At 34.5% G+C, this 27,099-nt stretch overlaps 2 protein-coding genes across 2 annotated transcripts; both read right to left on the bottom strand.

The window, feature by feature from the left end:
- Positions 1-10,094: 10,094 nt before the first annotated feature.
- Positions 10,095-16,990, bottom strand: LOC143594376 (DNA N(6)-methyladenine demethylase ALKBH1C-like). Its single transcript, XM_077073701.1, has 3 exons — positions 16,900-16,990; positions 10,585-10,905; positions 10,095-10,498 (listed from the first exon to the last, which is right to left on the bottom strand). Exons 1-3 carry the CDS (start codon positions 16,936-16,938, stop codon positions 10,223-10,225), a joined length of 636 nt encoding a protein of 211 aa, XP_076929816.1. The 5' UTR covers positions 16,939-16,990; the 3' UTR covers positions 10,095-10,222.
- Positions 16,991-18,308: 1,318 nt separating this feature from the next.
- Positions 18,309-19,432, bottom strand: LOC143594375 (uncharacterized). Its single transcript, XM_077073700.1, has 3 exons — positions 19,321-19,432; positions 18,804-18,865; positions 18,309-18,724 (listed from the first exon to the last, which is right to left on the bottom strand). The coding sequence occupies exons 1-3, from the start codon at positions 19,397-19,399 to the stop codon at positions 18,533-18,535; spliced, it is 333 nt and encodes a 110-aa protein (XP_076929815.1). The 5' UTR covers positions 19,400-19,432; the 3' UTR covers positions 18,309-18,532.
- Positions 19,433-27,099: the final 7,667 nt, after the last annotated feature.

Genomic DNA, 27,099 nt, shown 5'->3' with positions numbered 1-27,099 from the left:
AAAAGCTTGTTTAATTACCACATTTTACAACAAAACCCACAAATTTAAACCAACCCAAGCCGTCCCACCCCTACTCCACTCAAAACCTAGAACTAATAATTACCATGTGCATGCATTTTGTGTTGGAAAGAGTAGAACTAAACACATGGCCATATACTCATCCTCCTAGCTTGTACAACACACCATCACACTCACTCTCTCTTCCTCTTTAACCGGCCCCAGACACCCATTCATCTTCAACATTCTTCAATATAATACTCAAATCCATAAGAAATGTAAGAATTATGAGCAAGTAAAGAAAGTATGAACTAAGATATAAAGATTTAACAACACAAGTACACACACAAGAAGATCATCATCTTCTTCACTTTCACCAAAATACCAAAGGTAACCAATGTTAGATTTTGTAAGTTTAGATGCTTAAATCTTGTTCTTTCATGCTTAAAAGATTCACACAAACAAACAAAATCACATGCAAAAGAAACTTTGTGTTGATTGTGGGTGTGTGCATGTGTGCCGTAAGTATCTGTGTAACAACTCGGGTTTTCCCACGAACAAACTTATATCCATAACCCGACTCGTTTTATGATTAGGGAAGTTTTGACGTTGAAAAGTAAACGCGTTTAGCGAAACGTTTTTTTATGAAATTATAATTGTTTATATGTTTATATATAACTTTGGAGAAAGAACGTTTTTAACCCAAAATACAAACTTTAACCCTCTTTTGTATCCACATCAAAGCTTCAAGGACTAAACTGCAATTATCTTTATAACCCTTTTACCCAAAACCCGTATCCATACCCGAATACCCAGATCAGTGACCCGTTTAGTTACTTGAAGCATAATTAACGTTGTAAATTAGGAATTGAATCGTGTTTATGATTCTTCTTCCCATTTTCGGCTTAACCAATCTAGTTAATTAAGAAACAAGATCACAAACCATACGAATTGACTTATAAACCCGAACCGGCCTAACCTAGAAATTCATATATAACCTAGAGTTCATTATAATTCAATTATTCGCATCTGCACCATCCTTATCACCCGAAGAACAAGATCCCTAGGTTTAATTGCATTATTATTGGCCGTAGACCCTGTTCTTTCGTCATTGCCGCCGGGCCACTGAGTCCGTCACTAGCCCTTGAATCATCATCGTTTGAGGTAATAAATTACACGTGTATGTTCATCTTGAATCGCTGCTCAAAAGCCCTAACATGAATTAGATTAACAATGAGCATATTGAACGATTAAGGAATTAGGGTTTCATAATCAAAGTTTGGGTTTTCTGGTTCTGTATATAAAGAATTGTTTACAACTTCTATCCAACTGAGATTCTAGCCCAACTGGTTAGAGTGTGTGTGTTCAAAAGCTTTTTGCCGGCCAACCACGCGAGTTCGAGTCCAGCTAGCAGCAAGGTTTTTCTGTTTTTGTTTCTTAATGTTTTAACTTGTTTTAATAATATATAATATATTATGATTAATATTAATTACTAAATAAACAATATTTTATTTAAACCGACATCATAAAAGTTGATGTTTCGTGTCAAATAGTTTCGTTACAAGTTTTCGTGTATATGATAAACCAATATTATTTTTATTAAAACTCGAGACCAATATTAATGTTATTGTCGTTAAAACGTCTTTATAAATTTGCTCGTATTAATGTATGTATTGTATATATATTAATATATATATATAACTCGTTTTAAATAAAAATTATAATAAACATATTAAACGTATTAAAGGTGTTAATTATATTTTTACTATCGAATTTCGTTAAGGATTTTAAGATATAAATTTTACGATAATTATATATTTAAACATGTTATTATTATAATAGATCTCAACTCATATTTATTTAAATTAATTATTTGTAAACCCGATTTTATGGCAAACCATGATTTTTATAATTAAATAATAATTATAATCCATAAAGATCAATCGTTCAATCCATAACATAATTGTAACTCAAATCATATCGAATCCTAAATCCATTATACGTATTATGTCATTTATAATTCACTTATATCATTATTTAATTAGGATTCTTGTCGGTAATTCTCGAAGAGCGTGATTATCGTTCTTGTCGTATTCATTTACGTTTGGCTTAATTGATCAGGTGAGTTTTATCATTCCCCTTTTTATACACTGTTTTCAAATGTTTTTGGGACATATGCGTACTTACTCATATTTTCTATGCTATATATATACTCAAAATCGCAAACATAATTATTGTGTTAATATCAGTTGAATGCTATTTGCTAATTGATACATGTTTAATTGTTTACTTGATAACGTTTCGGAGAGGTCCAACATATCCCCTTTTGTATAGGGTTCTCATTAGTATGATCATACGCCCATCTTAGTAACCGGAGCCCGATTCGCTTGGCAAAGGTAAAACGACAACCTTAGTCATTGTAATAAATGTTCGATTCGTTTGGCAACGATTTCATTGGCACACATGATTTGGTTATATACATGTTTGGTTATGATTTGATTGATTATTATCACATGGTTGGTTTGCGCATTTACCATTTATCATTATCAAACTATATACATATATATGCTATTATTTAATGTTTCAAAGTTGGTGATCATCTCACTCAACATGTGTTATTGACAAACTTCATTTTCTACGCATATGTAGGTTGCTTAGATTGAAGTATGGATATTTAGTCAAGACCATAGGTTACATTGAAGACAAAATTAATTTTAATTGATTGTATTTATTCATTTGAATTGTTTTGTTGTATTTGATTATTGTGTGTTATTTGAATTAAATAATTAATTAGATATTGTCACATTTTACTTATGATAGTATCTTCGAGTTGTGAGCAATCGGATCACAACCCGGCATTTCCGTCTTAGGTTGGGATGTGACAATGTGTGTGTATGTGAAAGTATATCTTACACATATACATATATATATATATATATCTTTTTAGTCTAAGGGTAGTTTCATTCCTTGATTTGATTTTATATTTGAAGCTTGATGGATGAAAAAGATTAAATGGGTTTACCAAAATTAAAAGAAAGAATAGAGAGAGAGAGAAAGAAACCGTGAGGGAGAGGGAGAGAATGGAGTAAGGGTATTTAAGTTGGTTAATTAAATATGCACACTTGAAAGTTGGATATTTAAGTTTTGATAGAGATGTTATTTAGTAATGAATATTTGTCCTTGTTAATAAATGATAATGAAATATTTGGTCTATAATTGAAGATACAGTACTTGTAAAAAGGTGGCTTGAATGCTAAGTTATAAGATGTATGCTAGATAAGAAACTTTACATTTGAAAGTTAATTAATACTTTACGGATTAATTTGATATCACGACAATATGGTTAACATAGTGACAACATATGCTAGAATAAATGCTAGGAAATCATGTACAAATCATACTCGATGATAGAATGTGTCATGAATTAAGAGAATATTTGAAAAATGTTTAGTTGTATTTATTTGGTGATAATCATGACGCTATGAGTAAGAATAAAATCATATTCCGAAGATGATATAAATGCTATTTGACTTATGCTAAATGATTAGTTTAGTTATATATATATTCACTATATATGATTAAAAGGATATGAGTGTGTTAAGCAATGCTTACTTGAAATGCTTAAAATTTGTATTTCTGTGTCATACATACAAACCTGGAAATTTTAGTTATTTATAAGTTAGAAATGAACATATTTGATGCTTAAAGTGTGTGGTATATATCGTTTGACATAGTTTGCTTTGTCGGTAGCTTAAACGGTCGAAAAGTTCGACTTTTTAACGCGAATGAACATGTCTCTAGAAACTGTTTTAGAACAGTCATTCAAACCTAAATAATGTTATACATTACTCAAACTAATGTATACATTAAGGATAAGTTAGTAAAACTTGATCCTAGACGGTTCGTGTCGCGAGAACCGACACGAAAACGTTAAATTTGCTAATTTTGAGAAAATAATAACTAAAATGATAAATAAAGTATTTTTATAAAGGAACTTATAAAAATTATACATTTCATACAAAAAGTGTTCTCCAAAAATTTAAAACATAAAGTTTCACATGAAAAAGTTATCCAGTTCGCCGTTAATCGCGAAACCGACAAACCGATGAAAACAACTTTAAAATATTTATTTTACAAATCTATACACTAATAAATATTCCAGCAACTAATTTATAAATTTATAAATTTAAATAATAATAATAATTTATTGTTATAATGATAGCAATGTGTTAGTTGTTACTTTATTACTTGTATACATGTATATATATATTGATATTACTTATTATTTAAGATAAGTATACATACATAGGGTGGAGTTATAATAAGAAGTGAAGTATGTCTAAAAAGTGTAAGAAGTAATCTGGTGCGTTATATTAAGTGATTTGATGGTTTAGATGGAAAATGTGCTTTTTAGGCGGTGTGTTTTATTTTAATATCTGCTTTATAACACTCTAAGGGTATTATGGTTAAAGTGTGTTATATGTTATATGGAAACATTATCAATTTATAATTATCATTTTTTAATCCAAATTTAAAACACACCATCAAGAACATAACAAGATATAACAGTGTGTTTTAATAAGAAATAATCAAAATTAAAAAAAAACAGATTTTAATCAAAATTTAAAGCACCACACCAAGAACATCAAGAACAAAAACACACTTTTATTAACAAAAACACACTAATCCACTCCACGACACGTTATTCCTTTTCGGCATTTCATCAAACAGTTGGCGTGCAACCTACAAACACACTTTTATTAAAAAAACACACTAATCCACTCCACGACACGTTTTTCCTCTTCGGCATTTCATCAAACAGTTGGCATGCAACCTACACTTTCCCCAACTTCACATACCCAATTATCACCGCAATCCACATAACATCCTAACTCCGGAGTTGGCACTCCACTAAACCACAACATCGCCATCACCAACGGTACCGGATCGTAACCCGGTAACGTCAGATGGCGATCGGAAAATGGAAAATACATCGGAACCCGCCATCACCAACGGTACCGGATCAAGAACAATAACATACTATGTTGAACAAAAATACAATAAACATCATACTAATGCATCAACTTTAAACATTCCACGACACGTTATTCCTCTTTGGCATTTCATTAAATAGTTGGCGAGCAACATACTATGTTGAACATGATGAACAAAAACACAATAAACATCATACTAATGCATCACTTTAAACGCTCCACAACACGTTATTCCTCTTCGGCATTTCATCAAACATTTGGCGTGCAACCTTCACTTTCCCCAACTTCACATACCTGTTTATCATCGGAATCCACGTAACAACATCCTTATTCAAACTCCCATCAAACAATCTTCGACACCCGTCTAACCAACCAGAAACAACATACAAACGGATCAACCCATTTAGCACAAAATCATAACGTTCCGGTGGTTAGACGCAATGGTGGCGGGCTGAACGTGACGGTGGCAGAGTGGGTAGTGGTGGTGACTTCCGGTGGATGAAAACGATGGCGATAGTGGATGGCTGAACGGGGCGGAGTCTGCGGTGGCGGTGGTAGCGCGCCGTGAGGTGGGGTGGCAGCGGCGCGAAATGGTGTGTATCTGGATGGAGTTGCCGGAAAAGAATTTAACTTATGGCAGAAAGGGGTGTATTCGGTCGCCGGAAAACCATGGAAGCCATGAGCTGATGTTATGAGGGCGGTGGCAGGTGAGGACGGTGACGGGTTATGAGGACAGTGGCGGCACCGTGAAGTGGGGTGGCGGCGCTGCCCAGTGAGGTGTTTCTGGATGGAGTCGCCGGAAAAGGATCTAACTTACGGCGGAAATGGGTGTATTGAGTCGCCAGAAAAGGGTTGTATCTGGATGGAGTCGCTGGAAAATCATGGAAGCCATGAACTGATGGTAATCTGGTATTGAAAGGTGAAAGAGAGAGAGAAGAAGATACTTAAATACATTCCAAAAAATAATAAAAGAATTTATTCCAAAAATAAATAAAAGAATTATGGACGATCATACCCCCGTGTGTTATAATCAATTCAATGGTTCAGATCTTTTCTTACACTTCTTACGAAATATTCACTTCTTATTTTAACCTTGCTATATATATATATATATAGGGTTATGTTAAAATAAAAACCCACTTAAGTTGTGAAAACTCTAGAAACTCATTCTCAACCACATGTTTTTAATTAAAGTTTAAATCTTGTGGTCCACAATTAAAGTTAATAAAAAATGTAAACATATATATAACATTTTCTCTCTTCTGAAAACATATATAAAAATTAGTTAAAAAATGTAAAACAATAGCAAAAAAATGTTTTTTGATTTTTCGATATTTTGTATTAAATCTAACAACATATATTACGTGTGTAACAAAAAAAAACGACGTTACATAGGGTTTTCACAACTCAAGTGGGTTTTCATTTTATATTTCCCCTATATATATATATATAGGGGTGGGTTCTAGTAAAAACTCTTCTTAAAGAGAAAACTTAAAAACTACTAAAAACTTCTAAAAAACTATTTTTAACTTAAAAAAAAAAAATTTTGAAGTTTTTTTTTTCCATTATTCTTATTTGTTGTTATTGGTTCGAAAAAAAAAAACATCGTCGGTATAGTGCGCATGTGTAATAGGGTGAATTGCATATATGCAAAAGTGTTTGTATTGCATAGAATACAACACTATTGCATATATTTGATACACACCATTGTATATATGCAATATAAGACTAATACACACATTGAATACATATTAGTACGTATGTGTAATACAACATTAACGCACATGTGCACCACACCGACTTTTATTTTATTATTTTTTTTTTCCATATAATACAACACTACTACACATATACAATACACAAATATTGAATATATGCAATAAAGCACTATTAAACTCAAAAATACATAGTAATACACATGTGTAATACAACGGTATCGCACAGTAATACGTATGTGCATTACAACGGTTTTTTTTTAATTTTTTTTATTTTTTTTATATTTTTCGAGTGAAATATAAGAAAATATAAGAATAATGGCTAAAACAGAATTTTGAAAATATTTTTTTATTTTTAATTAAAAATAATTTTTTAGGAGTTTTTAAGTTTTCTCTCTAAAGGTGAGTTTTCTCTTGATCCTCTCCTTATATATATATATATATATATATAAGTTAGGATCTTGCGTGCTTGTGTGAAAACGTAACGTGGACTTAAACAAACTAAAAGTCGCCAACAGGGCAATCGAACTTGAACTAATAAAAAGATAAAAAGAAACGTTTTAAGAAAACTAAAACGTTTGTGTGAAATATTTTAAGTTGAACGAACAACTTAAAATGTATATATTATTAAAAACGTGTACCATATTAATAGGACACGAGGTGTTTGGACATATCTGACATTGTACCTACCGAAGGTGAGTTTCTCAAAAATCCCCTTGTTTTAATAATTGAATGTTTTATAAATGTTTTTGGGGAAAGACACATTTCGTAAGCATTTTATTTTTCAATTGTATTAAATGTAACGGGTTAAATCAGACTGGCGTGAAATACTTAGGTAAGGAAACAACTGCCTAAATATAGTATGAGCGCGAAGGTAAGGAAACAACTGCCCGGTCGTTATAACCGTTAACCTTGTATTGGGACGTAGAAATATTGATAGATCTATCGGGGTGACGCCCTGCCTGCCGACCAGTCGCTCTGGTTAAATGTTGGGGGCAAATATTTTGAGTTTGGTATGTGTCGGGTTATAGATTTAAATTCCTTACATGTGTCATATTTCTTGCAAACTTATGACTAATACACTTGTTACAATAATAAAATGTTGGATAAAGTTTAAATTATGGATTACCTTCGTAAGCATTCGAAGAGGATTATATATACATTGATACGACTGTAAGTCATTAACGCGATTTACGCTACTTCAATGAAAGTTGACTTCGGGCCGTATAGACGAAGTGGTATTTATGGAAATAATTAAACAAAGAAAAGCTTTGTTTCAAAATACATGGTTTTAAAAATTGAGAACTCACCAACCTTGCGTTGACAAAATATTTTAAATGTGTCTTTCAGGTAAATGAAAACGTGGAAGCTTCGTGGAGGGCGCGGGAAAAGATGACGTGTGTGTTTGAATGGAAATTGTTGAGTTTTCAAAGTTTGGACTTGTATTTTAATAAAATCGTGTATTATGACACGTGTAAAAACTCTGATTGTTGAATAAAGTCCAACTTATGTATTGACATCACCCGAAACGACTTAGTCAAAGTCTTCCGCTATTTAATTAAGATTTTTGGGGTGTGACAACCTGGACACGTAGTGGGCGTCCCATATCGTGCACAGATAGTGGACAGATCCAGGCTGTCACATCCAATAGTGGCTCGACACGTGTCCATTTAGTTGAGAAAGGAATATTCCGATAGTGACAACTCCACCTATCACATTCCCCTACCTTCGGCTATAAATACCAAGTACAACGCTTGCAGGTATTGATTCACTTACACACTCTCAAGCCTTACGCAATACACTTGTACTCTCTTTGATTATTCCGATCAGGACGGTACGTATTCTCACACCGGAGGGTGGTTACGGGAAGAACCCCCACCTTGTCCTTCCCGTAACGAGACTCACGGTGGTCTGTTTTGCAGGCTGGAAGATTGGATCTAGCATCATTGTTACTCAGTAGACTCACATCTGGGGTAAACTCTAGTTCGGACTATCCAGTTCGGACTCGTGTTTCTTCAACCTTGTTTGAGTAAACCTAAAAGGCTAAAATAAGGCATTTGGCCAACTAAATACTTTTTAAGACTTCAACTTTTGTTTATAAAAAACTGATTGCTTTAAATGGAGAGGTTCTTTCTTGTTTGATAATGTCATTCATGGGTTGCATGCAGTCTTGCATATGTTTTATATGCAGAGATGTGTAAGAATGATGGTTATTAGTATGAATATAACAGATATATATATTTTTTAAAACGTTTAATTCCTTAATGATATGTATCAAATCTCGAGCTTACAATCCTAAAACATATTAAGGGCACGTTTGGTTCACGAAACTTTTTTGAATGATCATAATTTGTCAAAGGATAATTGTGACAGACTTCCTTAGCATAGTAATTTAATGCATGTCACAATCCCAACACTAGTTAGATTTCGCTTAAATAACCACAAACATGCCATTTTATACTCAAAATGACCTAAACACAAAACATGGCATATGGCATTTGCACTAATACAGTAACACAATATGAACCCCAAAACAAAGGTCGCCTACAAGATCAAAGACGAAAGTTAATAAAACACTAAACGGTTCAAGATCAATTGACTTACATACTTTGCAGCAAACCTATAACACACTTATCAACTAGACTTTTGTTATATAGTAACTAGCAGCTCACCTGGCGCGTTGCGTCGGGGCAGGTTGGTAAAACCCGGGCAATGGTATAAAACCTAAGCGTTGTCAGTCACGGGGGTTGATGCAATAAGTCAGCACGAATTGATCGATTTTGGTTACGTGCATTTATAGATTGAATCTAAAACAAATATATATATATATATATATAAAATTGAGGCGGCCCAATGGGGTTGTCGGTCGGAAAAAGTCAAGCGTTGGTAAAGCCCGAGCGTTGTCAATCCCCGGCGTTGAGATGGTGAGTCGACACAAATTCGGTTGGTCTCCGTCACGTTTGTTACGTATCATAACTAAACCAAAACAAATTTGGTATTTTGTTGGTTTTCGTTACGATATTGAAACTAAAACAAAATGTAGTGAGCTTATGCAAATTTGGTTGGCTTATATTACGTTCGTTATGATACCGGAACTAAAACAAAAAACAAAAAAACAACATTTATCATTCGGTCGGTTTACATTATGTTTGTTACGGTATTGGACCTAAAAAAAAATCTTTGGCCACTATGGTGCCGCCAAGTGGCCCAATAGGGCACTTGCGGAACCAAAGTTATCATTTATATCTATTAGTAATAGTAATAGTAATTTATTTAATACAAGTTACAATCCCAAGACTAGTTAGCTTCACCTTAAATAACCGCAAACATGTCATACTCAAAACGACCAAAACACAAACTCACAAAGCATGCACACATGTCTTGACTCTTGAGCCCTAACTAACATGGCATGAAACCCAAACAAAGGTTACCTACAAGATCAAAGACAAGAGTTGAAAAACACTAAATGATTTCAAGATCAATCGACTTCCATACTTGGCACCAAACCAAGCACACTCAAAACTGTCTGAAAGTAAGGTTTAAACGACCCGGTTTAAGCTTGAGTTTTTGTAACAAAGACGGAGGAGCTGAATTTGGAAAGATTGTCCTCACCCCATGAAAAATAAGCCTAGACCTGCCACCAAATATCAAAATATCACCCGACTCCAACAATACGTTCTTTAACTTATCTTCATCTCGACTATGACCAAACAAGAACTCCGAAGTGTCACCGATGGAGAACGAAACCACAGGCAATCCTCTTCTAATACTGTAAGGGCTCTCATCGCGATCCTACAATATTCAAACAAAAACACAAAAAACAATTTATGTTTTTATATTTAGCGTGCCAACTAGCATACCTTAAACGACTAATTAACCTGATGAAGACCGAGTCGACCAGTGGCAGTGTAGAAGTTGACTAAAGCAGTATCCGGGGACATTAAAGGAAGTTCATCGTGTGAGTTTACATGGGATCGAGCATCTTGAACTGAAGTTACAATCAATGAAACAAGTTCAGGTGGGACCAGTGGCGGTATAGAACCGTCACGATTGTAACGTTCTTGACACTTTGTTTCCTGGTTCCAGTTTCTACCAAAACACGTCCTATGCAGTTGAAGTTTATGTCCAGTACTGTAACCAGGTCGTTGAAGCCCACCAGGACCCACACCCAAAATGTGACATATTCTCACTATTTCAGCCTATAAAATTAGGTCCAAGTCAATAAATTTTAGATAAATCAGTGTAAATGTAACTTGTGTTGGAGGAATTTGCCAAACTATTGAATAAACGAAAGCAATAATAAAATTGAACCTATGTCGTGTTTAATCACACTGCCTTAAAAGCTATTTGAGCACTACCGGGGTACAAATAGATGTTGCCAATCGCTCTCCAAGGTTAGCACAGAGATGAATTGAGTTATTCTTGTGTTCTCAAGAAGAAATCAATGATGAAGATTGGAAGAACGTATGATCAGAGTGGTTTTAGGGATGATGTAATCTGATTAGGGTTAATCAAATATGAAAAAGAAAAAGAAAAGTATTTTCTTTTAATAACCGGAAACAAGAAATAAACCATATGATGGTTTTTAAAACTAATTAGATATATTAAGTTTATATTTAATAATATTAAATATACTTCTGAATTTCTTTTTATTCCAACAATCCCCCACAAAAAGATAGTCACAATCGTTCAAAATATTCTGATCGTATATTGAGTTTGTTTTGTACATAAGTGTTAATATCTTACGATTTGAATTAACACGTAGTGGAGTGAGGCAACATTAGAATTTCATTAAGTGAATAACTCTTGAACTTAATGAATTCAGATGAGACCCCCACAACACATACCAAACTTGGTGTTCTATTCAATCTTCGCGGTACTACAACAAATTATGTGGCCATTTACAAACCTTGGAATTCATGAGTGATCTAAAGAGATAGCCCATATCTCTTATAGAAAGCGGCCTCACCTTCACACTCACATAGGTGATTTCAATTAAAAGCATACCTCATACATAGACTAACCCACACTTTGGTTATAAAATCATTAAGAACATAAGAATGTTCAACCTCTACACATTTTCGGTGAATTCATCAAGTTCGTCTCAAAGAACCACCTCATTAGGCTATGAATTCATTAAGAGATAATTCTCAACCTTTATTTAAAACACTACCTTTCGCCATAGGGATGAGAATGTAGTGTAAATTAGGATTCATATGGTTTCGTTTGACCACTGTGGGTGCCCACCATACGATCCTCACTATTAGGCTTGAGCCCCATCCCCCTCGACGTTGATAAGACCAAACCTTTAGTCAATGCTTTAGTTAATGGATCTGCCAAATTTCTTTCAAATCTCACAAATTCTAAAGCCATGACACCGTCTTTCAACATATTTTTTACCGAACCATGTCTTAGGCGTATGTGTCTTTTCTTGCCATTATACACATCATTCTTGGCGACACTTATAGCAGCCTGTGAATCACAATGAATAGGTATATGATTTACCTCCCTTCCCCATTGTGGAATATCACCTAATAAACTTCTCAACCATTCTGCTTCTTTCCCTGCTAACTCAAGAGCAATAAATTCAGACTCCATAGTGGAGCGTGCAATACATGTTTGTTTAGAAGATTTCCATGAAATTGCACCACCTCCTAACATAAACACATACCCACTAGTGGAACTTACTTCATCATTATCAGAGACCCAATTAGCATCACAATATCCTTCTAACACGGTAGGAAATTTATTATAATGCAAACTTAACTCTATAGTACCCTTAAGATACCTTAATAATCGATGAACCGCATCCCAATGTTCCTTACTAGGATTATGTGTATAACGACTGAGTCTACTAACTGTATACGCTATGCCTGGTCGAGTAACATAACACTTCCTATGATCCTTGCATATTCAAGTTGTGATACACGTTCACTTTTATTCTTTTTAAGGTGTACACTAGGATCATAAGGAGTTCTTACGGGTTTTACATCAAAATAACCAAACTTTTTAAGTACTTGTTCAATATAGTGTGATTGATTTAAAGAAATACCATATTGATTTCTTTTTATTTTAATTCCTAGAATTACATCAGCCTCACCCATGTCTTTCATCTCAAATTTAGATGATAAAAAAGATTTGGTTTTATTGACATCATTTACATTAGCACCAAAAATCAACATATCATCCATATATAAACATATAATGACATATCCTGATTCAAATTGTTTAGAGTATACGCACGAATCAGAATTATTCACCAAATAACCATCCATTTTTAAGGTATTATCTAATTTTTCATACCATTTTTTAGGTGCTTGTTTCAACCCGTATAAAGATTTTTTAAGTTTACATACTTTATTCTCTTGACCTGAAATAATAAATCCCTTAGGTTGTAACATATGGATCTCCTCATCTAAATCACCATTTAAAAATGCTGTTTTAACATCCATTTGATGAACAACTAGATCATGTATAGATACTAAAGCAATAAGTGACCTTATAGTTGTGATCTTAGTTACCGGAGAATATGTGTCAAAATAATCAATTCCTTCTTTTTGAGTAAACCCTCTAATTACAAGTCTAGCCTTGTATTTATCAACAGTTCCATCAGGTCTTAGTTTTTTCTTAAAAATCCATTTACTAGTAATGGGCTTAGTCCCTTTAGGCAATTCAGTTAATTCCCAAGTATTATTAAATAATATAGAATCTAGTTCACTTTTAATTGTCTCTTTCCACAAACTAGCATCAACAGAAGTTACAGCTTCTTGATAAGTTTTAGGATCATTTTCAATCAAGTATATAGAAACAAATTCCTCATTAAGCATATCAATCTGAAAGTTTTCAGTTAAAAAAGTCATAACAAAATCTGGTCTATAACTAGTCTGAGTTCTACATCTCTTACTCCTTCTAGGCTCAATATTATCAATAATCTCATTAATTGAACTAGAAGATGGTTTATTAGCAGACAATATAGCATTAGATAACACAATATGTTTACATCTTTTCAAGGGAAATTCATTTTCAAAAAATTCAGCATCTCTAGATTCAATAATTGTTCTATCACTTAATAACATGAATCTATATGCAGCACTATTTTGAGCATAACCAACAAATACCGAATCTATAGTTTTAGATCCAATATTGGTTCTTTTAAAATCAGGCGATCCAACTTTAGCCAAACACCCTCACATTTTAATAAATTTTAAATTAGGAGCATAGCCTTTCCATAGTTCATATGGTGTTTTATCTTTTCCTTTATGTGGAACTCTATTAATTACATGACAAGCAGATAAAACAGCTTCCCCCACATGTTATCAGATAACCCCGAACTTAAAAGCATAGCATTCATCATTTTTTTAAGGGTTCTGTTTTTCGTTCGGCTATGCCATTCTGTTCAGGAACATAAGGTGCACTAAACTCATGTATAATACCATTTTGTTCACAAAATTCTTTAAAAGTGTTAGTAATATATTCACCACCTCTATCAGATCTTAACCTTTTGATTTTTCTATCATGTTGGTTTTCAACTTCAGATTTATAAATCATAAACGTTTTGTCCGCCTCATCTTTAGACCTTAAGAGATAAACTTTAGTATATCTTGAATAATCATCAATAAAAGTCATATAATAATGCTTACCTCCTTTACTAGTTGTATTTTTAAAATCAGCTAAATCTGAATGAATAAGTTCTAGCAAATCAGTACTCCTGCTGGTTACCTTTTTAAAAGATTTTTTAGCATGTTTGGCTTCTACACATACATGACACTTAACCTCTTCACGCATATTACTAACATGAATCGTGCCCGCATTTTTAAGTCTTTTAATAGACGAAAATCCAACATGACCTAATCTAGCATGCCACATATCAGGAGACTCAACAATATAGGCAGAACTAGATGCATTATCAGAAACATTAACAGTGTTCATCACAAATAATTCACAAAGATAAGCCTTCCCAACAAAGTTGCCATTCTTTGAAATAATAATTTTATCAGATTCTATTACTTGTTTCAGGCCAACTTTGTTGAGAACTACCCCAGATACTATATTCCTACGAAGAAAAGGAACATATAAAACATCAGATAAAGCTAAAGTTTTTTCAGAAGTAAGTTTTAAAAGAACCTTCCATTTGCCGTGAACTCCAGCCGTGTCCCTTGTTCCCATGTAAACCGGTTCAATTGACCACTTCTTGAAAATCAGACATTAAACTCTTGTTGTTGCAATATTGCCTTGAAACCCCAGAGTCTAAGATCCATTCGGTTTTGCTTTTCACCATATTCAGTTCAATCACAGCAACAATTATTTCTTCATTTTCAGCAACATTTAGTTGAGCACCTTGATCTTTCCTTTCATGACATTGATAAGCTTTGTGACCAGTTTTCCAACATACATAGCACTGAGACGGTTTTTTCTTGAACTTTCCATCATTTTTTGAAACACCAAGCTTCCCTTTTCCTTTCCCATAATTTTTAAAGTTGTTATTTTTCTTGTCTTTCCCCTTATACTTATTACCCTTTTCAGTTCCTGAGGATTCAATAAAATTAGCATTAGAAACATTTAAAGAAATGTTGGAAAGCTTATCTTTGAGTCGGTTAGCCTCTTCAGTTCGCATATGACCAATTAGTTCTTGCAAAGACATGTCTTTTTTCTTGTGTTTGAGATAATTTCTATAATCACTCCAGGATGGAAGAAATTTCTCTAACAGAACATTTGCTTGTAAGACTTCACACATCTTCATTCCTTCAGATAAAATAGCAGCCACAAGATTTTCATAATCGTGCACTTGATCCATTATTGACCGTTCATTAGTAATTTGGAACCACAACCAATTCCCCACCACATATTTTTTCCTTCCCGCATCATCATACCCGTATCTTTTATTCAATGTATCCCAAATATCCTTTGCAGATTTATATTCAATAAACAAGTCAAATAAATTGTTGGTCATATGATTTAATAAATGACCACGAACAGCCTTGTTATCCTTCTCATATTTTTTAACAGTTTCTGTTGAAGGCATGGATGAAGATGAAGCAATAATCTGAATAGGGGCTGATTGAACATAATATTTGGATGGATCTTCAATCAAAACATAATCTATATCCAAATGCTCGAAAAAGATTAACATCTTTTGAGACCAACGACGGTAATTGGTTCCGTCTAGTGGTTCAAGTTTCGACAAATCAGGAATAATTTTTGACAGATTCATAATCTCTACTAATCGCTTTTAAATTGTTGGAGGAATCTGCCAAACTATTGAATAAACGAAAGCAATAATAAAATTGAACCTGTGTCGTGTTTAATCACACTGCCTTAAAAGCTATTTGAGCACTACCGGGGTACAAATAGATGTTGCCTATCGCTCTCCAAGGTTAGCACAGAGATGAATTGAATTATTCTTGTATACTCAAGAAGAAATCAATGATGAATATTGGAAGAACATATGATCAGAGTGGTTTTAGGGATGATGTAATCTGATTAGGGTTAATCAAATATGCAAAAGAAAAAGAAAAATATTTTCTTTTAATAACCGTAAACAAGAAAAAAACCATATGATGGTTTTTAAAACTAATTAGATATATTAAGTTTATATTTAATAATATTAAATATACTTTTGAATTTCTTTTTATTCCAACAACTTGAATTGAAATCCCCTAAAGTGTGAATTTTACCACAAGAAGTCAAGAGTGTCCATTTGGCAAAATAAAAATTCATTGAACGGTCCATACAACGAAATCCGTCAGACCTGACTGTTTAAAAATGTTTGGCAGCGGTATTGACAACCTGTCATAAGAAGTCACATGTCAACCTTCATATCTTGAATTTTAAATTTAAAGAAAATTCCGTTAGACATCAATCACAAAAATTTCGTCGGAAATCGTAAAAACTTCGTCAGAACTAACAAAATTTTATTGAAACTCGCAAAAAATTCGTCCAAACTCACAAAATTTCCATTGGAACTCACAAAATTTTTGTACCTCACAAATTTTTTTACACGTGGCTGCTTGTTGTAGGCTTACAACACCGACGTCCGTCGGGTAGGCCAATTTAAGATGGACATTTGAGGAATTTTTACTCTTGAACTTTGAAGGTAAAATGGACACTTTAGGGATTTTCATAAAAAAGAATGTATTTTCCTAATATAAGGTATGCAAACAGCCAAATACAAAATGTGCAAAACAACACAATACCTGGTCCCTTAGGCTGATATAATTCTTCAAGAGAACCATTCCGGATTCGAGTATTTGATAAGAAGGTGAAACATGAGTCACCGGTTGAGTATTGGTCGTTTGACACGGTGGAGTTGTGATAGGGTCACCGGGTAGGATCAAACCAAACGGTGGTGGTGGTGGTTGTTTATGATGCAAAGGAAAAGCAGGAGGAATGCTGTGGTACTGTTTTCCAGTAAAACGACACGGTGAAATATTGCAAATCAGATCATATATACCGTTGATATTAATTAATTAATTAGGGTAACGAAAAAACATAAAATTAGAGAATAGCTCACCCTGTGAAGAAGAAAAGAGTGCGAATAAATGGAGGGTTTCGATAGCATACAAGTAGCCATTGCCAGTTAGTTCGAAAGCATGCTATGCATGATTTTTATGCGTGAGATTGATGATTGATTCCTGTAGGCCTGGAGCCCAATCTCAATATCCTAAAAAAATATCATACTTTTTATGCATGTTGTAAGTTTAGTATCTAATTTTAGATAATTTCTAAAAAATTGAAGTTTTAGAAGTGACGGTAACAGAAATTTAAATGATAATACTAAGATTTTGGTTTTTAAATATTTACATAGAGAGAAATTAGAAAAATAGGATAAACTTGGAAAGAAAGGAACTAGGAGCATGATAGTCGCACCTATTCTAGTGGCAAGAATTTCGATAGGTTGAAAAGAATAGAAAAGAATGTTTATGTATATATATTTCGTTAATGATATCTAGAATCCTTGAGATGGTAATCCATTATCATTAGTTAAACTGTTAGAAGATTGTGCGGGTAGAAAGAAAAAACAAAAAAACTTGTATGTAATAGTAGGGATGATATTGGCACTTGAAGCGAAAACCCCAGTACCGAAATTCGTAAATTTTTTGTGTTGAACCTGGTATTGAAATGTTTGATTCGGTACCGGTATTTCGTCCAAAATTCAGAAAATACCAGCACTTTATGGTACCAATACTGAAAACTCAAAACTTAGTACCAAATCGATACCGACAGTGAATTTGCTCATCCCCATATAATAGTCATATGATTTTTGGTTAACTTGAGGACTTGGGTCATAATTTGTAAGTCTTTTCTAATAATACATGTTCAAGACTCCCTTTAAAAATGTTGGTTTACGATCCAAATGAGTTAGCATCACCCGTAACATTATTATCATTATCATTTAGAGCATTCATATCTTGTCCATCATATTTAGTGGGTTTTGTTTTTATAACATAGAGAATAGTTTAAGGTATTGTGCGTGAAGAAGAGAGAACTGGATTGATTTTTCTCATACACTTCTACATCTCTATGATGGATTCAAGCACATCTACCATAACCAGGTTAGATAGTTGAACTAATTGTCAAGTATTTGATACCATTATCAACAAACAACAAATCTATTACATTATAACATTACAAAACACAAACAACAACCGTTTTCATAGTCCAAATTTAACATGTCACGCTTTCAATCGGAACTCGAGGCAGATTTAACTTAAAGAAGAACAAAGGGATGCCCACTAGTCTTCCAATTATATCAAGTCTATTTCAAACTTATTACAATCCTAAACTTACCACACACAAGTGTAATACTAAACCAACATCGCCTAAGGGCTAAGGTAACCCGACATACTCATTTGGCCCGGGACTAGGAGGCGCAGGCTTCGGTATGTATGGCATAAGAGGAGTGCCATGCTCAATTGGACCAGGCCTTATTGATGCGGCTTTTGAACTTGGAACCGGATCATTCGGGAGGTAATCGTATACATCCATGTTTCCAGTGTCACTTTCATCATGAGTATAGTCCTGTAAAATTGTAAAATATACATAAATTTTCGATTATATAATCCGAAATAGTAAAATACTGTGTTTGAAAGGAGTTAACCTTCAGTTTCCTACTTGGCTTTGTTAGTTCCATGATTTTATTATGTTGACCAAGATCATTGCCTGATAAAGAGAATCAAAAAATGTTGGACAGTGTAGACTTTTTTACTCAGAAAAAGTATTGTTGACCCACTTAAATTGTATAAAAATTAAAATGAAGATTATCAAAATTATATTGTCACTCTAGTGTTTACATTAAAATAGAAGACAGAAAGACAATAAAACCTAAGTCTTTCAAAAATAAAATTACATTTAAAGATCTCAGATAACTTTATTATTCATGATAAAGTTATTATTCGTCACCCGTTAGACACGACTAATTAGCTTCAGAATTGCAATCACAAAAATGCAAAGAAACCAAAATACAAATGCTTTGTGGAATAAGGTCCACATAAATGTACAAGTTCAAATGCACTCATATTTACAACCTCAGCATTGCAGCAAAACAAGGTACAGCTTTATGTACAAGTTCAAATGCATAAAGTACAATTTAAACAGCATAAAGTACAAGCTATTACCAGGAAGTGAAGAGAAGCAGACAAAGAGCAAAGCTGTACCAAACACCAAAAACAAAACCCACAATCCAAAACCCTTCATGACGTCACCCTGCTCTGTTCTTCAATATTAAAAACCCAGAACCCAAATAGAAGAAGATGTATGCCGGTCACACACCCACTTCGATTTATTCAGTGAGTCGCACTTAGCCCATGAAGCAAAAGCTGTATAAAAGACCAAGTCACGGCATGGGTGTAATGATTTAATTAAGAAGAGGTGGGTGATGAAGGAGGTCATGTGGGGGTGACGGTGCTCCATTGATATGATAGTATTTAATGGTGAAATTGTGTTGCAGGAGGAGGAGTAATGGCGATTCGCATTGAATGCTCCATCTGAATTTGTGCAGGACATGGATTTTGGACACTTGGTCATTTAACAATCAACACCATGCAGCTTTTGCTTTAATTGTATTGTGTACTTTTTAAATAGAGGCTTGTGCCAAAATTAAACAGTTTTTTGTATGGGTTGATTTTGTTTTAATATCCTTTGTTTTTCAAATTTTATTTCTGAAAAAGGAAATTTGACACAGATTAGTAGTGGTGTCGTGATCAAAGATTCAAGGTGATGGGTGCTTGGATGGTTGTGAAGTTAATTGATATTAATAATTTGTGGTGATTGAAGGTTAGTTAATGAAAAGTGTTGGATATAGACGTTATTGCAATGGTCATCTCCGTGGAAAACCCATCCCGAAGGTACAAGTTCAAGCTTCGAGGGCGCTATTGCTTTGGTGAGAAGGGTGGGTGGCATCCGGTAGCCATTTGGTTGTAACGGTAGTTGGCGCCATCTTGCTTGCGTTGCGTGGCAGGTGGGTGGTGCCCAGGGGTGGCTCGTGGGACATCAAAAACAAGTTAGGGCTTTAGGCCCACACTTAATCAAGGCCCCCAAGTCCAGAAAAAACATTATATATATATATATATATATTATAATGAATAAAGTAAACTCAAAGTAATGTATTAGTGTGGTGGTAGACTTGGTTGATAATAAAGTATATGTTATAAGTTTAAAACTTGTAAGAAGCAATTTGTTTTTTCTTAACAATTGTCATGAAAATACCACAAAAACTTGTTTCGATTTAGGCCTCCACATTCGTTGAGCCGGCCCTGGTGGTGCCCAGGTTGAGATCACACCACTCGGCCTTAGAATGTCAATCATATAGAGTACCAGTAATCATTAATCTTTTTTAGAGACGAGATGTTAACCGTTTATATTGATTTTGACGCTGCATGCCCCACTCACAAAGCACCATTAAAGAGGAAACTCACCATTGTGAGAAAACATCTGAAGTCAAGCTTCGAACCTAAGCCCATAAAATACTAAGCTTTAACCATCACCCTATGCTATTGAATTTGAAAACCAATTGCCCTAGTAATTATTATAGTTAATATTAATACAATATCTGTAACAATAAGACCATATGTTATGGTTCATTCTCCTTATTTTTCCTCATTCGCCACGTTTGCGTCACCTTAGTGCTAACTCAAATTTTACTCCATCATTAAATCCCACCACTTAACCCATGTTAAACTCCACGCTATGAGCGCCTTCAAGCTGGAGAAAGGGTGCCGTTGGAGGTGGACGTGGAGGGTGTTGGCGCCAAGAGGATGACCGGCGCTTCTCTTTATCTCTCTCTCTCTCTTCCACACACATACATATATATTTATATATAATGGGGGCGCCCAAGGGGCTTTAAACCCTAGCGGGACGTTATGGAGAAGGACTTCGAAGCCCCCGGTGCCCACGTGACGCTGACGTGGCACTGTGGAGGGGCTTCGATGCCTCTCACCATAGCCTTATAATTCATTCTCCGCCATTATATTATTTAATTTAATAAGAAAAAGAAAAAAAAAATAACAAAAAAATTGATTGCGTGAATGGAAGAATGACCCCGCAAGACCATAGTCACATAGCATTACACACAGTCACATAGCATGATAGCAATAATAAGGAACAATTAATAAGAAGTAATAAAAATCCTAAAATTTGAGACTACGGGTAACTCTACGTAATTTTACTTCCAACAAACATGAATAGGAAAATGAAAAATCTCGAAAGCTAGCGAGTTTTGTTTCCCGAGAAAAGTATGCATTTATTACCAAATCTATTAAAAAAAATAAAGCAAATAGGATAGAATGATAGATGTAAAAATTGGTAGTTTTTCCTTTACAATCTATGGTATACAAAAGCTCTGTTTGTGGTATGCGTATATAATGCATATATGCGTGAGTTTTTGGGTGAGTAAAAGTGAAATTACACTAATTTTGACGTTATTATACTAATTTTATGAAAATAGTGTTAAAATTGACGGAAGGTTAATCAGAAATCATGTGGTGGCGTTGATAGCCGAAAGACAAGGGTACATGCACCAATCGGCCTGGGTCTCGATGGTTGAGTGTTATGTGCCTTATGTCCAAGGCTTAATGCAAAACCACTATCGAGCCGGGGGTCTCACTAAAAGCAGCCTCTCTATTCCAATGAGGTAGAGGTAAGGCTGTCTACATCTTACACTCATCAGACCCTATCATAACTTTGCTGTTGATGGGATTTACTGAGTACGATGATGACGATGAATCTGTGGTATACAAAAGCCCTTTTTTAGTATGTGTTGTGTGTGTGACTTGACGTATTGGCTCACGTTTTCAGGCAACTTGAAGACCATGTTGAGGCAGCCATTCACACGGGTGCATTTGGTTCACCAAATTTTTCTAGAACGTAGCCATTGCCTAAAAGGTTTAAGCTTACAATAGCACACAAGTTAATAACAACAACGAGTCGTCAATCACACAACCATTGTTAAATGGAGTTTTGTTAAAGGGTTTGAACTCTTTTAATCACCACTTGAATATGAAGGCTTGGACATATTGTTATAACATTTTAATCTCTATTTGTGAAACATAGTGATCCGTCTTGAAAAACCATATTCGCATGTGTGAAGCGAAAAAAGAAAGAGAAGTTTCCTGAAGAGCGTGAGACAAGGGCTTGTATGCATGCGACACTACGAACAAACTTATTAAAGGGGTAAAGCGACGAGCTCATGGCGTTTTGATGTTTGTTAGATGCTATCTATAGAAGGAATATAAAGTAGGAACCATTAAAATTTAATTACGAGAAGAAAATTCTTCTGGACCGAACGTTGAATCCGACCAGAAGCATGAGAAAACGCAAAATCAAACTTGTTGACTGCTTTACCCTTTATCGGGTTTTAAAGCAATTGACTAGTTAATACCCTTCAATCTCAGAGATTGATTGAAGGTTATTGACTAGGGAATATTTATGAACGATTTTACAGTTTACAACTTACCCGGAAAGTGAAAGGATATACGAGAAACGGAAGTCAAAGATCCTAAAGCAAGCAAAGTCAACGAACAAGTCTTGAATCTTTAACGAAGATGCAAAAATCGAAGGGTTGGAGGTTGAACAGAGGTAGGTGAAGGCTGTGGGATGTTCTTTAGGGTTAGATTAAAGTTTACAACAGATGAATGGGCTTGTTTATATAAGAATAGCTAAAACGAACCAAATATGAGCTTTTTGGCCCGTTTAAGCAAGTATATGCGATTTAAGAAAAGAATCAACGATTTATACATAAAGATCTGGTCTTAAGCAGAGGAAAACAATTTAGGACTTGTATTTTAGTTATAGGATGTTTACTTGGACCTTAATTCACTCAAACATGCCTAAAATAAACGATTTTATACCTTAAACGAACTAGGAAACGAACCTAGGCTTAAACGATCTGTGCAGTGAAGCCAAGGCGGCACGCGGCGGTGGAGGGGATGCCCACCGTGCGGGCGCTCCGGGAAGTTTAAGGGGAAGTTTCATTTCTACACATTTAGTCCCTATACTTTGTTAATTGAACATTACTTGAACTAGTTTTGGTATAACTTGGTTTTAAACATTGATTGAAGTACAAGGGCCTAAAGTGAACATTAGGAACTTATTTACTTGAAAATATTGGATTTTGATTAATATTAAAGATCTAAAAATATTTCATGTCGGGTTAAACTTAAACGAATGCGGTTTCGAAAAAATCCGAAATATTACATAGTTCACTCTTAATACCCTTTCACTACTTGAAAATGATGTGTGTACTACGCATTTTCTATGCATATTTTCCTGTCGCTAAGTTGTAGCAAATTTGTCAGAAAATTTAGGCTTTTTTTCGTGGAAACTTTGTTTGTAGGAAATCTGGCAGATTTTTTCATAGGAAAATTGGTTTTGTTCTAGTTCTTTTAAACCATTGAGTCACTGAAAAATAGTATAAGTATGATAGAACAATTTAATACAATCTCAATAGTGCAAATTATTATATATTTTAATTTAATTTTCAACATTTCAACATCCTTTAACACACACATAATCACTGTTCATTGCCTCTTGGATTTTGAATTGTTGTACCTTTCGCTTTGATTCTGGTATGATCTCTTTATTATATTTCTTAGTTCACTACTTTACTCGTACTCTCATCTACTTTCATCTCATTTGATTTGGGAGCTGCATGCTTCATCGGACTTTGTCTCTCTCTCCGGTTTCTTTGTTTCTCCAGAAACACAACAGCTAAAATTAGTGTTCGATGAGGATTTACATAGTAGTTTCGAAAAGGTATTTGGGGTAATTGACTTTTCACTCAGAAAGTCTGGAAGAAGCTAAAAGGATTTGAATGTTTCTTTGGGTTTTTTTTATTATGTGAAATTGATGATGCTGACTTGCTATTTGGCTTGCCATGACAGCGCTGAGCACCATAGTCCGTGGTGGAGTCGTAGTGTGATGGTTAGAGCACACATAAACATTGTTCATTATTTTTGTACTTTGGATTATTATACCTTCTGCTTTGATGTTTGTATGATCTCATTATCATATTTCTTGGTGGGTTGTCTCTTTATGTACTTGGGGTAGTGGCTGAGCTTCTGTTGCCGGCTACCTTTTGGAAACCCTAGGCGGCGACGGTGGCCCTTTAGTGTTTGTCGGTATCATTTACAAGGACTTGCCAGTGGTGATCCGATTTAACGGTGGGATTCGGTTGCCGGAGGTGGCCGCTGCCTTATGTCGTTCCGCTTAAACTTCCAATTTACACTATGATGACACTCCGTTATTAGGCATGGCAACCTATGTTGCAGCCATGGCGGAGAAATGAGTGTTGAGTAGTTTACACTTGATTATAACTGAATATGTTGTGTAACAACGAGCTTTTAGCAACTGATTTTGGTAAACCTTCGGTATAGGCTTTGATGACCGTTCGCTATTTGGCATGGTGGCCGGTGTTGCAGCCATGGCGGAGATGGAGATCTGAGCCTCAAGTTGTCATTTTTTGTCTTCTAATTTTAGGATTTGTGAAATAGTAATTTAGGATGGTGATTCACGGGTAGTGTCATCCTAGACACTTGGTGATTTCATCTTTCTACACTACCACCTTCATACATGTCTTTCTTCCCGAATCCAGGTATTATTTCATGTTTAATTTGTTATTGTTGTAGAATTGATTTGGGGTTTAGGGTTTTATGGGTCAAAATAGGCATGATTTAGTTGTTTATATTTAAAGTAAGTTCAACTCAAACAAAATCTGATAACTTGTTTTAATTCTTTTTCGAGGTTGGTTGATGAGATAGAATAAAGTACTATTGTTGATATTGCTTGCCAACAAAACCACAACATGTAAGTTACTTTTTACGCGAACCATTGTTATTGACTTAGCTTACCACAACGTAATTCACATTAGTTGAATTTGTACAGGTGTTGCAGTCATGATTTGATTGCTGGCGCGACGTCTTTTGTTGCAACCATAATATGGTTCTGAGCCTTTTATGGTTACACCTTTTGATTTGCGGGGAGTTGTGAAACCATATGGGAAGCTCGATCTTGGTGATCGATATTGAAAAAAAGAACCAGTGGGGGGGTGCGGGGAGTTGTGAAAGGCGAAGCTCCATCTTGGTGATCGAGATTGAACAAATAAATGGTGGGTGTTAGTGATAAACTACCTACATTCAAAAACTTCCGATATAAATGATGCCTTATAACTTATTATCTGTGGTGTTAGAAGATTTCGTTTATTTCTCTCTTTTATTTGGTGATGATGGTGGCCAGCAACTTGCATGGCAAACTCGGTTGCAGCCACAGGTTCGCTGAGCTGTACTTTGTTGACAATGGCAATGACAAACTGTGTATCCGAGCCTCTTTGTTTCATTTAAGTACGTTTGTTTGATTTCCTTGCGCCTTTTATTTCATTTTGATTTAATAAGTACTTTACGTTCTAGATCATTTGGTGATGACTTTTATCAGTTTTAGTTTGATTCTTTTATCTACTCATTTGACAATTTTATTGTATTCACATTGATAGTTTGGGTTACTTCTTTTTTCTAATTTAGAAGGGTGTTGCTATTTAGACACCCTCTCACTTTTTAGAGAGGGTGTATGTAAAAGAGAAAATGTGTGTAAAATGGGTGTATGAATAGCAAAAAGGGTGTCTGAATAGACAAACCCATTTAAAATAATTGTTCTTTAAAAAAGATGTTTGATTTATGTTTTTTCATTTTGAAATGGATTTGTGGCTGGCCACGACTTTCGATGTGGTTTGTACTGAATGTGGTTTATGTAAATGTGAGATAACTTCTATGATGGTTATTTGCTCTTTAACATGTTAGTTTTGGTTTTAATGTAATAGCCATAAAGATCATTAGTCTTTTAATTTAAATATGGTTGTCGTACTGATCATTAGGGGTTGTTTAATTTGTTAGCTCTGCACTGTTTGCTTTCTTTTGATTGTTAAATTGTGCAGGTGTTTCGGTTGCTATAATTTCCTTTGCGAAGAAGCTCATCATCTATGCGATTAGAGGTAACTTATGTGAGTATCACCTGCACCATTGCTCTTTTAGCTGACAAAGCTTGAATCAATTCATTAGGGCAGTATATTAATTTATCATTCACATGTATGAAAGTTGAACTTTTCGTATACATGTTTGCAAAGTAATTTCTTCATTTTTATTTGATAATTTATTTAGCTTTGTTTTTTTCTTTCAATGCGTCATGATATTCATTTATGGTTGTGATAATGATTTATGTTGTGGGCATGGTGTGTTGTGATACAAGTATACAATACATTTTACATGCTGGAATCAAATCCTAGAGTATGCTCTTTGTCTAATTGACTCGATGTACTCTGTCTAATATACTATACGTTGCGAGGGTCCTCCATACTAGCTAAAATTAAAATACATGAAAAACTATCAGTTTGTTTTTATATAGCTTTGGTAAACAAGAACTTGATTATTTTAAGAGTAAACTGTGGTTATCGTTCATGTGGTTTGTTCAAATCTGCGGTTTTAGTTCAATAGTTTCAAATTTACGTTTCCGTTTCTGTGGTTTTATTTCACTTGCAATTAAACCCGAATTCACTAATCCCGTTAAGTCTGGTCATTAAACCCATCAGCGTGTCCTTCACATGAGGGACAGTTTTGTCTCTTTTCTCCCTAGTCCTAATTCGCAAGCCCCCTCACATGAGGGCTGGGTTGTATTTTGGGAAAAAAGGATAAAACTAACCCTCACGTGAAGGATACGCTGATGGATTTAACGACCAGACTTAACAGGATTAGTGAATTCGGGTTTAATTGTAAGTGAAATGAAACTACATGGACGAAAATCACAAATTTGAAACTATTAGACTAAAACCGCAGATTTGGACAAACCACAAGAAGGAAACCGCTTATTTTAAAAATATTATATGTGTGTGTGTGTGAATTGCAACTTTCTCATGC

The sequence above is a fragment of the Bidens hawaiensis genome, unplaced genomic scaffold (genome assembly GCF_021521415.1).
Source record: "Bidens hawaiensis isolate Kalapana, Puna unplaced genomic scaffold, B.hawaiensis_p1.1 tig00043540_1, whole genome shotgun sequence".
Taxonomy (NCBI): domain Eukaryota; kingdom Viridiplantae; phylum Streptophyta; class Magnoliopsida; order Asterales; family Asteraceae; genus Bidens; species Bidens hawaiensis.
The sequence above is the reverse complement of the archived record's forward strand: the minus strand, read 5'-3'. Positions and strand labels throughout refer to the sequence as shown.

Coding starts and splice junctions, on each gene's coding strand:
- LOC143594375 (XM_077073700.1), bottom strand. CDS start 19,399: ATGAAGGGTTTTGGATTGTGGGTTTTGTTTTTGGTGTTTGGTACAGCT. Junction 18,866..19,320: donor CTGCTTCTCTTCACTTCCTG/GTAATAGCTTGT, acceptor TCTCTTTATCAG/GCAATGATCTTGGTCAACAT. Junction 18,725..18,803: donor AGCCAAGTAGGAAACTGAAG/GTTAACTCCTTT, acceptor ACAATTTTACAG/GACTATACTCATGATGAAAG.
- LOC143594376 (XM_077073701.1), bottom strand. CDS start 16,938: ATGGTTCTCTTGAAGAATTATATCAGCCTAAGGGACCAG. Junction 10,906..16,899: donor ATATCAGCCTAAGGGACCAG/GTATTGTGTTGT, acceptor CTAATTTTATAG/GCTGAAATAGTGAGAATATG. Junction 10,499..10,584: donor GTCGACTCGGTCTTCATCAG/GTTAATTAGTCG, acceptor TGAATATTGTAG/GATCGCGATGAGAGCCCTTA.